The sequence below is a fragment of the Anser anser genome (assembly GCF_964211835.1).
Source record: "Anser anser genome assembly, chromosome: W".
In the NCBI taxonomy this organism is placed as follows: Eukaryota; Metazoa; Chordata; class Aves; order Anseriformes; family Anatidae; genus Anser; species Anser anser.
Window position 1 is genome coordinate 15,751,238 of NC_139731.1, and position 17,391 is coordinate 15,768,628.

General features: G+C 48.7%; 1 protein-coding gene across 5 annotated transcripts in view; it reads left to right on the forward strand.

Moving 5' to 3' along the window:
• Window positions 1-17,391, forward strand: part of LOC310888622 (ras-related protein Rab-27B) — a 23,458-nt gene continuing 6,067 nt past the window's right edge. The window contains exons 1-7 of one of the 5 annotated variants that reach the window (XM_083815506.1): window positions 7,094-7,931; window positions 8,039-8,355; window positions 9,188-9,371; window positions 9,477-9,648; window positions 12,602-12,687; window positions 14,910-15,013; window positions 16,155-16,278. In XM_083815506.1, the coding sequence (XP_083671632.1) occupies window positions 8,199-8,355; window positions 9,188-9,371; window positions 9,477-9,648; window positions 12,602-12,687; window positions 14,910-15,013; window positions 16,155-16,278 (827 nt within the window). In that variant the 5' untranslated portion in view covers window positions 7,094-7,931; window positions 8,039-8,198. Of the gene's footprint in view, window positions 132-611; window positions 827-7,093; window positions 8,356-9,187; window positions 9,372-9,476; window positions 9,649-12,601; window positions 12,688-14,909; window positions 15,014-16,154; window positions 16,279-17,391 lie in introns of those variants that run through there. The other 4 variants (XM_083815505.1, XM_083815508.1, XM_083815507.1 and 1 more) reach the window with 4 other exon arrangements.

A 17,391-nucleotide genomic window follows, 5' to 3' on the forward strand; every position in this document is an offset into this window, starting at 1 on the left:
AGGCCCCGGCGGCGCCGCCTCCGCCCCGGCTCCAGCCCCGCGGCCGCCCGCAGAGGGAGGCGCTCGGCGCCCGGCCCCCCCGCCGCCGGCAGCAGGAAGCAGCGCAGGCGGCGCGGCGCTCCCCGGAGCAGGTCGGTGCCGGTGGGAGCGGGCTGGGGGGCGGCCGGGCGGCACCGGGACCCCCCCCCCTTCCACCTTCCCTCCCTCCGCTCTCGGCCCCCGGCCCCGCGGCGGGGCGCTGCGATGGAGCCCGGGCGGCCGCGGGCACGGCCTAGCGCTGCTCGCCGGGCTGCGGGGCTGCACCTCCGGCCCCCGCCGCCGGACGGAGGGGTGGGGAAGGGGAAGAAGGGGAAGGGGAGGTGGGCTCGGGCCCGATCCCGGTCCCTGCCGGGGGGGCTGAGGGAGCCGGCAGCCCCCCCCCCCCCCCAGGCCCCGTGAGGCGCAGAGGTGCTCCCACCCGCCTGCACCCGGGGCTTTCTCCCCTCGCTTTGCGCTTCTCGGGGTGCCCGAAGCGGCTTCGTCGCGCCCAAAAGGTGGTTACCCCGAAATGGCTCCCGAGGGGCCGCCGGCACCCGCGCCTCCGCGGCAGGGGTGAGCCGAGAACGGGAGACGAAGCGTAGAAGAAGATGGGCGCAGACACAGAAGGGATACACTTGTCGTTTGGAAACCGGCCCCGCTCACGGGCACCGGGGGGTCTGGGGTCCCATCGCACCCCACGGGGGTCACCCGCGGGTTTGGGACCCCAGCTCCCTGCGGGAGCACCAGGCCCGCGGAGCAGCAGGGAAACAGCTCGCCGCCTCCGAACTCGGGCGAAACGCTCCTTAAAGTAAGCCGAAGCTGCGGGCTGCGGGTGGAGGAAAGCGCTGGAGGCGAAAGGGATCGCGCGCTTGCAGGCGTATGGGGGAAAAAGGCCAAGCGCTGGAGTCGTGCTAATTCACTCCGGTGAAAGAGAGCGTGCCGCCGCGTCCCGTCCCTTACTCAAGCTCGACTCGAAGGAGGAGCAGCTTCCCCGCGCCGAGGGACTCTTCCCAACAAAGCTGGTGGGTTCGTCGGCGGCGGGTGAAGCTCCCCAGGTGGGGCGTGACGAGGGGACGCGCGGGGAGGTACCGCTGGCAGGTCGGCACGCGTGGCGTTGCTGGAAGGCTCCGCCGAGCCGTGGTGTCAGGGAAGTTTGAACAGCTGCAGAGGGAGGCGACGGCTCTCACGGCGCGGGGCTCGGCGTTGCCCTGGGAGGAGCAGCGCTGCGTGGCAGCCCCTGCGGGAAGGCTCCCTTAACCCGCTCCCGTAGCGCGTGCCTAGGAGTTGCTGCGGCTGGCACAGCGCAGCCCCGGTCAGTACCGAAGTGCCTGCTGCCGCACGCCAGAAACTGGCGTAACGGCATCTTGAAAAACATGCTTCCCTTAGGAAGGTGGCACAAAACGCAGCTGCGTGCTGCTTACCCAGATATCTGCGAGTCCAGCCTGCCGAAAGTCCAAATTCGCGCTCGAGAAAGCTGCGCAGCTTCTTTTTCTGCAGGATGCTATTTTTTTCCCTCCCTGTTCACGCATCGCAGCCTCAGACCTCCAAGCTGATTTTCCTGCGAGTGAAGGCATTCCTGTCGTCTCTGAGCGGCTGCGGAGGAGGCTCTACGTATACGTTGTGCTGCTTCTTCCCGTGAAGGCTTCAGGTTTGCTCTCTTTCACCAAGGAACCAAGGATTACTGCAGCAGAAAGTCCGCGTTTTGCATTTTGTGTGTTGAGGCACGGCCCGGCGAAGCAATGTCTGTTGCGTGGTAGAGTGGGGCAGGATTTGATTTGATTCGGGTGGTGCTGGGGCGAGGCCAGGCCGGGCAGTCTGTCCCTCCCCGCCATCCCCGGGTCGGGCTGGTGGCCTCGGTGGCATTAGGTTGATGTGACGGCGGAGATCCGAGCGTGACCCGGTGTGGGCATCCCGGCCTGCCGTGCTGTGATATTCCACCTCTGTTCTCGGCAGTGCAGCCGTACAAAATGACCAGGCAGCGCGGAAATAGTTTCAGTGATCTAAAACGCAGTGGGCTTATCAGGCACTGAGTAACTCTCTGGAGTGGCTGATGGAGCGCGGACGATGTAATTGTCAAATATCGTAGCGGAAAAGATGCTTGGGGATCTATGCATCCTTTTAACTCTTTAAAACCTGCGAGTTCCAGTAGATGAGGGTGATAAAACTCACTGCTAACCTTGCTTGTGGCAGCTTATTGCCCTCTGCGGCTTCGAGGGGTTCAAAACTTGTGGGACGAGCGTTTGTGCCTGAGCAGCGCCGTAGCCTTGGAGTCCCGAAGCTTGCGTGCAATAATCAGATTGCTTCAGTGCTCCCATAAGATCGTCTGCCGCAGAAAGAGGAAATGATCTGCTCTTTCCAAAGCGGTGCTTTAAATGTACGATAGCCATTAGCGCGTTAGAACTGATGACTTTCTGTCTCAAGAAACCTCCCTTACAGTTCTCTCGGTCCTTAAAGAGCCGCGATAAATGGGATGGGATTATTCGACAAGCCAAGCCGTTTTGATCACCGTCGTGCGTTTTTATTTAACCGGAATTGTACAGGGCACGGAAATCCGCCTTAACGTGCCGAGGGAGGCGTCGGCTGCTCTTGTGGCTTACCATGATTGCCCGGCTTGTTTAAATGAGCTCTCAGAGCGTCAGGAGCTTTCCGAGCCTGTCCTCAGCTGTATGGGATGAAACCCATTAATTTTCAGGTATGCCCAAAGTCCCCTCTACCCATCTGACAGCAGAAGGAAAGCTGCTGTGAGGGTTGCGAAAGAGTGGTATAATTTCAAATTTCCACAAGTCGTTTCTGACCAGCTTTGGTTTACAAGGGGCCGGGTGTAAGATGGCAAAATGGGTTCGGGACTTTAGGAGAGCAGTCAGTCCCCGCTCCTGTGCCGGGCAGGGTTGGCTGAATATCTCAGTCATGGTTTTGTAACCTCCTGCGGACCTCCAGGGACGGGGATCCATCTCTAGAGGATGAAAAATTAGAAGCTTTTTGTTTAAAAAAGAAATTATTAAAAGTAGAAGAAGGAGGATAAAAAGTAGAAGCTTTTAATTTTCCTCTGTTTCAGAAGCTTCTGTAAAGAGGATGGCCTCCCAGCTCTGACCCGTTCCCACATTTATATGCCTGTTTTTTCATCATCATCATTTTTTTTTTCCTTTGCTGTGCATACAGCTCGTTATCTGCAGGCAGCACAAAGCAGAAATTCTCCAAGGCTTAGTCTCGATTCGGACTTTTTGTTAAATTCTCCGCCATGAAGATGCTCCAAAAGGCAGGTTAGGGTTTGATTTGGGGATCAGTTATGGGGTTAAAGATGTAATCAACCAGTTGGGTGTCTTCACCAGCTTGTCGGGGTTCCTGAATTTAAACAGAGAGCTGGCAAAAAGCAGCCTAAGAGTCGTGCGTGTGGTTGCGAGGGCTGGCTTTTGTCAAAGGAGCTTTGCAAAAGATTTGTGATGAGTTTTGGATCCGCAACAACCAGAAGTTGATAAGGTCAGGGACAGATGAAGCATGGATAACGATATCGTGTTCCTGCAGCTAAAAGGGAAGTCTAACCCACTTGGTGCCTTTCCGATAACCGTATTAGCTCCTAAATTTTCATAGAATTTATTTTTTTTTTTCATGACAGATAAGGAACGTAATGAGTGGTAGGTCGCGCTTGCCTTCAGAGGAGCAGGAGAGGCTGAGGGGGTTTGAACGGCAAGGCAGCAAAGAGCTACTCGGACTCGCCCTTTGGCTTTATGGCAAGTTGGGTGGTGCTGGTAGGGCGCGAGGTGACCCGGTGCTTGTGACAGCACCCCCGTTACCCTCCTCCTCCTGCATTTAATAGGAGCTGTGCCCAGTGCACGTCCACTCCTTGTACATTCAGGCGTGAAACACCGGGCTGAGGCCGGCCAAGAGCCTCCACGTCCCAAATCCTGAACCTGTCTGCGCTCAAATGCTGTGGTGCTCCCTCCGGTCCTTTGGGGTTTTCTGCTTTAAGGAAGGAAAGGATGGGAGATCTCTCGTCTCACGCCACTGCTCCATTTCTTCTGTATTGTTGCTCCTGTGTGGGAATGAGTGCATGAGCCCGGTTTTGAGGAGAGGAGCCAGCTTTCGTTTCAGCTCAGCGTAGCTCCAGCGAGTTTTTCGATTTTTTATTTTTTTTTTTTAGGGAAAAAACAAAAAGCGTTTGGCTCATTGTGTGCCATTTCCTTGGCAGCTGTGAGGCTCCGCTTTTTTGGCGGGTGACTGCTGACAAAGCATGGCGTGATGCTGGGGTAACTGGCTGGAGCTTTATCTCGCCATCGCCGTGTCCCATCTGTCTGCTCGGGAAGGCTTTGTGAGGCTACTGTCCGCTAACGCGCTCTTAAATTTCATTTAAATCTTCTGCCTGCGTCCCACCTCGTCCTGCAGCCTTCCCTTGAGGTGCTTTCTGCTAGGGAAGAGGTGTCTGATGTGCCTGCTGATGAGTCGGATGTTAAGGATGTGATCGGTGAGGGGTTGTCTCTTGGGATACGCTGTCCCACCAGGCTGTGGGTATTTGGGGTGGGACTAGGATTTAGCTCTTCATAAAGTGCGCAGAGGCCTCAGGGATTGAAAACAAGACAAAAAGAAGCCGGAAAACCAGGGGGCGGCTTCTCTCTTCAAGGTATGGTTAAAAACTGCTCTCACCTGGGGTAAAACCAGTCTGGCACCTGGAAGGTCTCGTCGTCCTGGTTGAGCATTTGCGTGGCCTGGCTGCTGAGGCTGGGGGCTCAGGGCAGATTCTGTAGTTGGTTTGTTTTGCCTTGTCTTCTTTCAGTAGCTCAGTTTTCCCTCGGATATTCTGATCCAACAGCCCGGATGGTTTCGTTAGGAGGTCACGCAGAGCTAGAGACGACGCGGTTCCATCCCTCTGTACGTACCGGCTCCGATTTGCAGCAGGAACCTACTGCCGTGAGTGGTTTTTGTCGTCGAGAAGCGAATGGAAGAGGGCGCCTGGCAGGCAGCCCGTCCTCCCCCGGGGCGGCTTTGCCCATCGGCACCTTCCACACGTTGGTAGCGGGGACATCTCCGCTCGCGCCTGCGTGGGTGACGAGTGTCCTGGTCACCTGCGTCCCGCCGCTGACCGTCACCGGTTCTTTTTGTCCTCAAGCTTTGGGTTTTTTCAATGTAAAAACAGATGAATCGCGGTGGTGCCGACGCGTTTTGCCGCGGAGGGAAGGAGCCTCTGCTGACCAGCTGCTGGTACAATATGTGCGCTGCCATTTTACATCCCGCGCTCTCTAGAGCTAACGCTGTTTATCCAACATTTGTGTGTGTTGGCCTTTTAACTAATAATGCGTCGGGGAAGAAAATCTTGTTTTCTGGAACTGACTTCTCTCTCGTTGCGGGCATAGCTTTTCCTTAATGATATTCCCAGTAGCTGCTTACGTAAGTATAAAGATGTCCTCTTTTAAACAACCGTCTCCATTAATTAGAAAATGCATTATCAGAAAATTCAGCGTGTCGTCTGTTTGTTTAGGGCATCCTTTCAACATCTAAATTCCAAACTGGACGGGTTTTTAAAAGTTTTAAGATTTTTTTCATAAAATAACCCCTTCCACTTCCGAGAGGGCGAAAATATGACTTAACGGGCTCTATTTTTAGGTTAGGTTCATCAGAGTTTTAGCCTGCTTGATTTGTTTTTACTACACGTCTAAACGTCTTGAGAGTTAAAAGAGTTTCTGAGTTGAAACCATTTTTCTGCAGTTTGTGCCCAGCCAAAATTAATGTGTTTTTTTTTTTTTTTTCAAAACCGGGTTAGATTTCAATATGGAACCGTACTTGTAGTTTTTCAGGAGCAGTGCCAATGGAAGAAGAGAGGATGCGGCGTGCAGTCAGCCCCGAGCAGCCGTGCCATCTCTGGCCTGTTAGGAAAGTGCAAGAAGAGAACTGGGAAATCCACATAGGAAAGGGTGAGGCTGTCAGGAAGCAAAACAGGACACGCTTCGTGGTGTCGGCTGATACCAGGCTGAAATGTGCTGATACCGGCAGATGTGCTTCGAACTCCTTGTGTCCCCGCTGTAGGAGATGCCGGAGGGTCATGCTGCTGTGCTCGAGATACTCCTCCAAGCGTGCAGGGAGAGCCAAAGCGTGCTTCTTACGAATTCCCCATCGGGTGCAGAGCAGCAGTGTGGTGTCCGAGGAGTAGATTTGCCTCTCCCGTAGGCTACAACTAAAACATCTGAAGGTTAGGCTGGTTTATTTGAAGCCTTGTCTCTCTATTGAGAAAACGCTCTCTGGAGCATCTGCTGACAAGTGCCAGATTTTAAACGATCTCTTACCCTGTAGTTAGAGAACATTAAATAGGGATGGGAGAAAATAATCAATCAAGAAACAGGATGCTGCTTCTGGTCTAGATGGGAATCTTGTCTGCCAAGAAAGCAGGGAAGTGTCGTTAAAATCAGGCGCTGTCTCGACGCACAGCCCGGGAGAACAGCAGCGAAATGACACATTTATCATCCTCTGGCTATCGGCCACGTTGCCGGGAAGGCTGGGGAGGAACGGCTGGGAGCTCTGTTTGGGTTCCGGACGATAACACGCCACCAGAGCGAGAGCAGGGCTTGGAACTGGAAGGTGAGGTGGGTGAGTCGAGTGGCAAGCTGCCTTTCGTCTGCCATAGCTTCTAGTACAATTTCAGACCCGTGCGATGCTCTCGGGGTGGTGAGGACTTGAAGGGTAAGATGCCAGGATCCGGTGGTGGTGGTGGTTTGGGCTGTTTTGTGTTTGTTTGTTGGGATACCATTATGGAAAACCATGAATTAAGTTGTGTTGTCTTTACATGAGACTTGTACATTACAGCCCATGGGTATTTCTTTTCAGGAGCTCCATCTATTGAGCCATTTATAATTACAGTTGGATTAGAATGAAGAAAAGTATATTACGCTTTTCTTAAAAAAGGCCTTGCTGATTTCTTAGTGGAAAATTTTGATGTGTTTTTGAGACTTGCGCAAAAACGCTTGAAGTAAAGGCTTTTTTTTGTTATGAACCTCAGATATTATAGTTTGATTCTTATACCTCAGTTGTAGGTATTATCTAAGGTAACATTTGCCATGGAGCAAATTGAAACATTCAGAATTTTTAAACCCAATTAAATCACAGACACGGTGAAGAGCAAGCTTAGATGTTTTACTTAATAGTAATTGCTAGTAAGCAGTAATAGTTTTAGCATTTTCATTCGAAACGAAGTGAAGATCTTCATGGTAAAATTTCCCGCGGAACGAGAGCGTGGTTTGCTGCACGGCAGCATTTTGCGAGCATTAAGTCAGTGATGGAAATGGGATGGAAGAGGATGGGTCTGGCCCGTGAGCTCCCCGCCGGCAGCGTTTCGCGCAGCGTGCTCAGCCGGTCTCCATCAAAGAGCTCGCCAAGCTAGGAAGGGTTTCTTAGTGGCTTCAGGTTCCAAGCCAAGGGAATAAATAGGCTTCGTCCTACGTGTTATGAACTTACTTTCCTAAGGAGTCAGGAGAATGAAGAGGGTGAAGCGAGGAAGAGGGTGAGGCTGCCAGGATGCCCTGGGTCTGGCCGCGGAGAGGACCGTTCGTATTAACAGGCAGGCGTCGGGGAGGGGGGAATCATCTTCCTTTTTTCTGATTTTTTGAATGAATTACCCAAAGAAGAGTTACTGCGTTGACCAGAAACAGTTTGATTTTGATCATCCTTGAACATCTGGGCAGAAAGTAGTCTCACCCTGCTGGTAAACCTGAGGTACCGTGGGAAAGGTGAAAGGTACTGAATTAATTTTGGTGACGGTGCTGCGGTGGCGCTCTGACCTCTGAAGAGCGCAGGACGGAGGCAGAGTAAGGCAGAGCAAAGCATGCAGGTGAGAGCCTTTTCCTCCAATTTCTTTAAACCCTTGTCATCTGCAGGTGGATTTGGATCACAAGCTTGTCCTGCCTCTCTGGGTGGCTCTGGATCTGTCAGAGGTAGGCGGCTCATACAATGAAACGGCTTGGTACGCAGCCAGCTTGCTTTTATCCTTAAAGCTCTTGAAATACAGGGTAGTCAAAACGGGCTGGGATCTCTATTTCAGGCGAAGCAGGCCAGTGCTTGCTAACTGAAGTGCTCAAGAACGTAGGTTTTATCCTGATGGAAATTAAGGGCTTGCACCGAACGAAGGAGGAGGTTTTATGAATGGAGCGTGACCCCGGGTCTCCCGCTCTGGTAGCGCAGCGATTAATCTCAGCGTAAAGATGCGAACGGAACGGATGTGTTCATCTGGGCTCGGGATTAACAAAACGTTGGAAAAAGCGAGGGACTTAAATCACATTGAGAACAAGCGAAGAGGATGTAAACCAGCTGGTGTTTCGCGTAATTCCAGTTTTCTCCTCATCAAGGCGTTTCAAGCAGGTGAATAAATATTTTATAGGCCTATTTCTTGCGTATGTCGTCCCCTTTCCTTCCTCTGCAGGGCAAAACTTGGCAAAGCCAATACAGTAATGGGATTTTCCCTCCCATATATACCATGTCGCTTGACTCAGCAGGTTGGGAAAACTCAGGACGTGCTGTGTGGGGCCGTGAAAATCTCAGGGGAATCGTTTCGGTGGCATACATTTAGCTCCAGGAGCTCTGCCTGGGCTGGGAGGCAGCCTGGCAAAGAGGAGGGAGATTTCCCCCTTGCTGGGAATTTGTCTTACCCTGTGATTTCCTGATGTATTTGTTTCACAAGTACCTAATAGGGCAGGCTTTGCTGGTCTCGTTTGCAGAAAATAGCCTAAACCCGGAGCTGTTTGTGGTTTCCTCAGGACATCGCCTAACCCGAAACGCTTCCTCCTGGCCTGCAGGAAATAAATCAAGCTGCAGGCAAAAAAGCAACTTCACTGTGGCAGAGCCGAGCCCACGCTGCGGGTTTGCCATCTGGTTTTCGTTCGTCTTCACTCCAATTAGCATCGGGCAGCATTTGATTAGGGGGCGGGTTTTGTTGCGTGCGTCGCGGAGCGAGGCAGATGTGCGTGCCTCTGGTCGCGCTAGTGAATAAACTGTGCGGGAGAGCCCTGCCTTTATTAACGGTGACCCCGGGATGATTGCCTACTCTGCTTCTTAATTAGTTCTTTGAGGGAAAAACACGTCTCTGTCGAGATAAAAATACGTAGCCCTGATAACTTCATGCAGTGCTGTTAGTAGCCTGAGCCCCGCAAGTCTCGTCATCCAAGGCAAGTCTTTGCAAGCCTTCTTTCGTCAGGCTGTGTGACACTGACCCCCGCCTACAGAGGAGCAGCAGCAGAACCTTTTCTAACCGATGAAAAGCTGCTCCTAAAGCCGGTGGATGGTTCCTGGGACGAAGCCCACCGGGAGGAGTCAGCCGAAGGAACAGCCTCAGAAGGCCGTGCAGCTCCAGAGGACGTAATTTTCGACCGTGCACACAGGCCAGCGGCATTTCAGTGGCCAGAACTCTAAATGAGGCAAAAACAAAGAGAAAAGGGGAGGGGTCATTCTCTTTTTAAAACATTTTGTTTCTTCTTTTTACGTAGGTTCCTAAAAATTAGCACTATGACTGATGGAGACTATGATTATCTGATCAAACTCCTGGCCCTTGGAGACTCTGGGGTTGGAAAAACAACGTTCCTCTACAGATACACCGATAACAAATTTAATCCCAAATTCATCACGACAGTAGGGATAGATTTTCGGGAAAAACGAGTGGTAAGTTGTCTCGTACGAATGATAGCAGCTTCCTTTTATCTTTATTCGTTACTGCTGAGAACAAATTTGACGTCGATGCGTGCTGCTTCTCTTGCTGTGGGATATGGCATGTTGATAATGCTTTTCCTCGTCTAGCTCTTGGCTTAAGCAAATCATAATTAGGAACTGGATAAAGGAGAAAAATGCCATTATCTTTATCCCAATGCGGGACTGGTAAGTGGTTTATTGCATATTTCCAAGAACAGGTTTCCATAGTGCTCGTGAATGAGGTGTGCTTGCTTATGACTAGAAATAACTCCGGCCCCAAAACATAAAAATTTAAAGAGAAAAGATGGAAACTTTCAGAAACGCAGAAGTTTCAGCTCGCTTCCAGATCAGACGGTAAACTAGCAAAAGAGCCTGCTGCTTCCCTGCTTCCCCATCAGCAGCAGGGCTGACAAATGAGTGCAAGCAGTCTGTTATCAGCAGCCCTTGTAGGATTGATGTAGTTCCTAATGCAAGGCGTGCAAGCCTGCTCCGCAGTGCATTTATTTCTTTATCCTAAATAGAAGATGAGAGTCTTCTGTAGCGTCAGTCAGACTCTTTTCAGGAATATGAGAGCATGCTTGCTCTGTTTTAATTTCACATGACTAATGTATCTGCTCGTACATCCTGATACCAGATACAAGCTAAATATAGGGGACAAATTCAACTTCCTAATAGGAATCGTTCCGGCTTGCTTGAACAGTGAAACCATGATAAATACAAGATATTAGACCCTGGAGGATGATTTTAGTTCTTTATTTGATAAAAAAAGATGTAAATACTTGCCCAGTTCACATATGGAGACCTCTTTAAATTTGCATTTTTTAAAATTTAAATACTTGAAGGATTTTGCACGAAAAGTCCTTGGAAGCCTTGACAATGCAGAGATGCTCAAGGGGCAGGAGAACCGCTGCTTGTGGAGAGTTTTTCAGTCTGGAGAGGGGCAGACCCTTTTTCCTGAGAAGTCAAGTTCTGACAAAACTTCCCACTACTTACTTTCAACAAAGCCATGTTTCTCAGCCCCATCAGGTCGATGTAAGAGTTAAAAAGCATTTAAAATATTTTTCTTAAAAGCTTTCCCAGTTTTGAAGTAGTTGAACGAGAATGAATGCGTTGGCAATATAAAGTTGTTCACGTGTTGCCATTTCACGTGTTTTCCGGTCCCTGTTACTGTGCAAAAAGGTGAGCTTCATTCCCCCAGACACCCAAAACCTCCCTAACAACTTTTTTTTTTATGGCTGAGAGCATTTGTGGCTGTGGTGTTGAGTTCGGTGGTGCCATTGTGGAGGGTACTTGCCAGCCCCACTGAAGAGATGGCCCTGTATGGGTTTTAGGGGTAAATCATATATTTCTTGGTCCCCTGCCCCATATGGGTTTTAGGGGTAAATCACACTTTTCTTGGTCCCCTGCTTGAGCCATAGCAGCACACGGGTTTATAGTGTGGTCAGGACACACTAGGTGCGTTTAGGTCCGTGGGGAGCCAGGCAATTAGCAGGTAACTCTTGTAAATCAGCAGTACTAGAGAATTAATCATTAGGCCTGAGGTAGAATAAAAGAATCAGGGCTCTGGATTATGTCTTAAATTACTCCTAATCAGCACTCCAGCAGCTCAGACCGGTTAAGCACGATGCACAGGTCGGAGGGGAACCCGGTGCCTCCACCGCACCGCTGGATTCCCCTGATAGAACGAGAGGAAAACATTAAAAGCAGTTTTATTGCAAGGAAATGTCTGAACACGCAGATTGCTGGCGTGCTCTTTCCCTGCCTGGTCAGACGCTCGTTAGTGTGTTTTGAACACGGGTGCTGGCTTCCTTCCAGGGGGCTGAACTTTTCTGCGAAAGGTTGCAGACAGATTTCTTCTGTAATTTTCCACTGCCGTACATTTTGGGGCGAGATGGGTTTTATAAGGACGGAAGAAACTACGCCTCACGCGCAGTTACGAGCTTTAAAACATCTGGAAGGTCCGTCTGAATAACACGTCCTTTTAAGAAGGAGATCCAAAAGGTTCAATGTGTGTGTGTTCTTGTGGTGCGTAAAAGTCATATTAAAAAATGACCCCGTGAAATTCCCTGTTTATAATGCTGGGTATTGCAGGAACATGCTTCAGTGAGCCTATTTAATTCGCAAAGCGTGGTGTGTGGTTGATCCTGCTGGTTCTTCTCAGATTCTCAGATCTGGCACCTGCCACAAAGGAAAGAAAAGCATGTTCTGGTTAGAAGCTACGTGTTGAAATTACAGCAGTTTAAATAAATCCGAGGTTATTCTGTGATTCCAAAGTCGTAGTGGGCCTCCCGAGGTCATTTAGTCCAACCCCCAATTAATATTAACTGGGTTGAGCAGGAAAGCTGAATGCTGTATTTTACAGCCCAGAGAGAGCAGGCGAAGAAGCATTCCTCTTCCTCGAATAAGGTCAGTGGAGCATCTGGATAAAGACATGCCCAAAAAGTCCGTATCTTCTTGCTGTAAATGCAGGGGCAACGTTTCCCTGCTTTTAAAATTGCTAAGAGTCTGCTGAGCAAGTTCAGAGAACAAAAATGGCTCGTATTTGTTTTTTTTCCTTCTGTCTTTTACTGTAACGGTTAGTGTACACATTGTTTTTGTTCAATAAGGAATTGAGCCCCAGAAAAAGGTCACGGTGCTTTCTTTTAAGCGCCACAAGGTTACGGGTGCAGTTGGTAAGGAAGTCACTGATGTCTAACAGGACTTAACGAATCAAAAATAGTTCTAGTAATAGTGGCTAACGCTGTCAGCCAGCTGCAAATCTTGCAAGGACAGCAACGAAGCAGAGCGCAGAAAGCTTGCTCAGCACAGAGCTATACCAGGTTTTACAGAACTGGTGTCTAATTTGAAGTACTAAATGTGACCAAATAACCTTCCAAACGAAGGTTTCGTGTGATTCATGTGTTTACTGATTGCACTCTCTCGTTAGGTATACAATAGCAGAGGACCAAATGGATCTGCAGGAAAAGCCTTCAAGGTGCATCTCCAGCTTTGGGACACCGCTGGACAGGAAAGGTAAGAGTTCAGCTCGTTAGAAATGAAGTCTGAGTTTTTCCACATTTGTGGGTAAACCATTAGCCCATACATGTGAAGAATCTCAAAAATCCTCTTAATTTGGGACAAGAAAAGTATTTTCCAGAAATAAAGCTTTTTCTGACGCTTTATTTAGCACTTCTGAGGCCACATCTGGAGTACTGTTCCCATTTTTGGGCCCCCCAGGATGAGGTACTTTATACTGATAACTGAAGTCCAGTGGAGTGCCCTTAAAACAGGTCAGGAGGCGGAGGCACATGAGGCAGACCAGATTCTTTTCAGCTTCGCGGCTGGAGGACCAGAGGCGCCAGCTCAAGCTGCAGCAAAGCAAAAGCCTAGTAGGTAGAAGGAAAAAAAAGCACTAACAGCACGAGCGGTTAAGCACCGGAGCAGGTTGCTCACAGAGGCTGTGCAGTCTGCATTCGTGCGGGTGTTCACAGCTCCGATGGACGAGGTCCAGAACAGCGTGACACCTTCCTTAAGTCCTCTCCAGTTTAAGTGCCCCTGACTTGCTCAGGCTTTCTGTTAGGAGCACGTTCTCTTCTGTATTGCCCTGGACTGATGTCCCTTTCATCACCAGGATGCAACGGGGTGGAGAGTTCTGGTTCAAGTCTTACCAACGCTGACTGCTTGCATGGTTTTGGTCGCGCTTGCCCTCTTTGCAGCAGCACACTGTGGTTGATGGATGCGAAATTCGTGAGTGGCCCAAATCTTCCTTTGCAGAAGAGTTCCTTAACCAGTTATTCCCCGTCTTCTGTTTGCAGGGATGTTTGCTATTCCCAGAGACCTTTTCCACTTGGCACTATTGAACTTGGTCCTGTTGTTTTTCTTTGAGAGGGAGAAGTGTGCGTGCCGCTTTCTTAAGCTTCCCCGGCTGGGTTTTGTGTGTGAGGTTGCCCTCAGCATGATTGCTGATACCATCTGTTGACAAGGGAAGAAATTGCACGTCACACCTCTAACAGCAGCTGAGGAGCAGTGGACGAAAGCGTCCGCCTACTGCAGAGGAAGCAGAGTAGTGATGAGGCAGATTTCGGGTTTCTAAATAAGCAGTGCCAACACTGTGTGGGAGGGGTTATTGCCATGTGAAAAGCAGAAGAAAGCTGAAATTTTGTTTGCATCTCTCGTGCTTACCCTCAAACACCATCTACGTATTAAAAGTTAAACATTTCAAGGCTATTTCTTTTTGCTGAGAAGAAATACAAAGAGTGTGTCAGGGTATCTGACATATTTATGTGGAGAGCTTTTGTTTTAATCTGTATATACGTGTGTCATGAAATACCCGTTTCTGTTTCTGCCACCGTTAGTTTCTGCAGGATTGATTATATAGTGCTGTTTTGGGATGGGGTCGATCCCCGCCATATACAAAACACCAGAGTGCCGTTGCGTGGTTTGCCAGCACTCTGAAACACGTAATATCGTTTGGATTGTCTCCACGTTTCTGATTTGAACAGAGTTGTGACCTTCTGGTGACAAACGGCTGCAGTTCCATGGTTTGTACTTGCGTCCAGCTCCATGGCTTTGCGGGAAGCCTGTAGGGGAGTGTAAATGCACAGAGCGCACGTGTGGCTAGAGGTCTGCAAAACCAGGTTGCCTTTCCTTATTGCTGAGCTTACCAGTAGAAAATTGCATCGAACAATCGAAAGCGTGTAAACAGCCAACTACTCTTATTTTCTTTAATAGTTACTGTACTGGGCAGTGCACATCCATCAGCTAAGTGCATGTAATCTCACCAGAAGCATCCGTGTCCCTGTGATCTGTGATGCACTAAATGCTTCTGTCTCAGCTTATTTACATTAGCCAGCTCTTCTCTCTCTCTCTGTCTCCGTCCCAGGTTAAATCAGACAGAATTTGAGCTGATGCATTAGTCACCAACAATGTTTATTTCTCACGTATAAGCTTCCTCTGGCCAGTTACTAACACACTGATTAATATGTGTTGACTGATGTGATGTATCATAGCTAAAATGAAAATCACATTTTATTTTTTTTTTACTTCCAAGGGAATGTACATCCTTTAAATCATGCAGACTTTTCTGACTGGGATTTTTTTAATAGTTTTTCACAAGTGATTTGGAAAACCTTTCATTTACTTCATCTCTTTCTCCTTACTCAGTTCCGTTTTGCCAAAGAAATGTGCTTACCTCGAATCTTAGAGCTCACTTTGTAATAGAGCTATGCTCTCTTTTTTTTTTTTTCCTCCTCCAGGTTTCGAAGCCTCACCACAGCATTTTTCAGAGATGCTATGGGCTTTTTACTGATGTTTGATCTCACCAGTCAACAGAGCTTCTTAAATGTCAGAAATTGGATGAGTAAGTAGAACTACAGAGTTTGCATTTATTGGTTGACTTGAAGCTTTCCTGCATGTATTTTGTGCTTCTAGGCTTTGTGTGTATCAGCGTTGGTGAACTGGAAAATCCTCAAAGGTATTTATGTCTAAAGCGGCCATATGTGAGGTACTCACAGCCTGTGTGCTCTAAAGCACCTCTGCTCCGGATCAAGGTTTGAGATGCACATGAGATGAGTTGTCATCCTTGCATGCGCCATTACAACTGAAGGGCTGCCAGAGGTAGGAGGACGTGGATTGTGGTCCTGTGGAGTGTGGCACCCTGTTGTGACTTACTTTGGGCTACGCTGACTTGCCTCGAGCAGGATACGCCCTTTGGTTTGGGGCGAAAGTTTCATCAGATTTGAAAGATGCACGCTTTTCTTCTATTTTTTTTGCATGGTAGACTTCTGAACACATACTTGATAATCTTGTTTGGATTTGGTACAATCCAAACAAATCTGTCGCCTCTTGAAAATTTCTGGTATTTGACACTTCTTTGGCCAGTCTCCTTATCTGAGATGATACAAAGGAGCTTGGGAAATGCTGTTTAGTTTAATGGTGTGATTTGTATTAGCAAAACAGAATGAGATTCCTTCCTGCTTTTGAGGTTTTGATTAAAATCGGTCTTTGAAGTTCTTGTTTGGAAGCAGATAGTATTTGCCTTACTAACTGAACAGCTGAATGTATTCTGACCCTTAACAAGGCAAATGGAATTACAGCTGGCACCTGTAGGGAGTTTTTATTGGGACAACCACCTGACTAAAAGTGAAAGAAAGGTTAAATTCTTAAAGTTTGTATTTAATTGAGGGTATTTAGAGTTCTGGAAGGACGGAGGTTGCTGCTTTTCCAGCTGGTAGCTTTCCAGCCAGTGAGCTGAAGTGGGGATGATGCAAGAATCCAGGCAGATTTGTGAAAACAGCTCCATCAGATTTTATATACTAGCTGAATTTCTTCAGAGATTCCTCCCACTAAAAGGTTGGTGTCATCGCAATCTTCCACTGCTTACCAAGTTGAGTCCCTACTTTCTTCTGTGTTGCAGGCCTTTTGGATTGTTTTGTCAGCAGTCTGAGTCTCTAAGGCACTTCCAGCATTCTCTTAACTCTCCTGTTTATTTTTCCTTCTAGGTCAGCTGCAAGCCAATGCATATTGTGAGAATCCAGATATCGTGTTAATTGGTAATAAAGCTGATTTATCCGACCAAAGGGAGGTAAACGAAAGGCAAGCAAAAGATCTGGCAGACAAATACGGGTAAGCACATTATGGCAGAAGCAAAATTTAATGTTACGGTTGTTGGAAGTATAGCTGATGACTGGCTGGAGACTCTTGCAAGAAAGAGGTACTCTAAGGTATGTAGTCAGCGCAGTATCACACGCCTTCTGTAGTGATCCTAGCTTGTCACGCTTTCAGATCAACCTGTTTGAGTAGGAAATAGCACGAAACACAAAAAACCATAAAACATCTAGATCATGATGATGTGATACAGGCGTCGTCTTTACAGGAAAAATAAGTGTTACTTTAAAATAGTGGACATAAATGCGTCTGCCTGCGTGGGCTTTTCAAATCGTGTTTTGGCAGAGGTTCTGTGTAGGAAGCAGCGTTCCGGGAGAGAGGGGAGGTGCCGGAGCTGGGTAGGTGCTCACGTATGAAAAAGGAGCACAGGTTTGGTGTGTTTTCGGAACAGGCAAATGCCTGCATTTGCAGTAGATTACAACCCGAGGTGTGAGTCAGAGACTTGCAGGAACTGTGGCACGCAGGCTGGTGTAGGAGGTACGTCTTCGCTCAGACACGTGGCTGGGTGCTGGCTGAGCCCGCGCTGGTGCCTGGCTGCGTTTCAGCTCTGCGCTGGAGCCAGCGCTCAGTGGGTTTAACGCTTGCTGAAGTTGGAAGGCGTAAAGACCGGGACAAAAGTGGCAGTAATGGGGCATCTCTGCGGTACTGTGCCAGTTCTGGGTTGGAAGGAAATTGGGAGGAATGGAAAGCTTACGTGAAAGGATTCGGCATCCAGAGAGCATATGAGAAAGGTGTAGAAACTGTGCTCACCTCGGCATTAAAATAAGAAGGCCTCCGTTTTAAATCTGTTAAAGAAACTTGCCTATAGAAATTGTTCTCAAAAGGAGCAAAAATTAAGGACATTTTTGATGTTTTCTTCAATACCTGGGGGAAAAAAATAATCTCCACCTTAAATATGGGAAAAATCTCTCCCTGTTCTAAGTTGGGAAACAGTTTTTGCCTTATCCATCCGCTGTGGGTCAGGAATTTCTGAACAACTGAAAGACATACTGTAATTTTTTCTAAATATTTTGATAAGTATGCCTGTTAGAGAAACCACACAGCCTGCAGTGACACGCTATGTCGTACGGT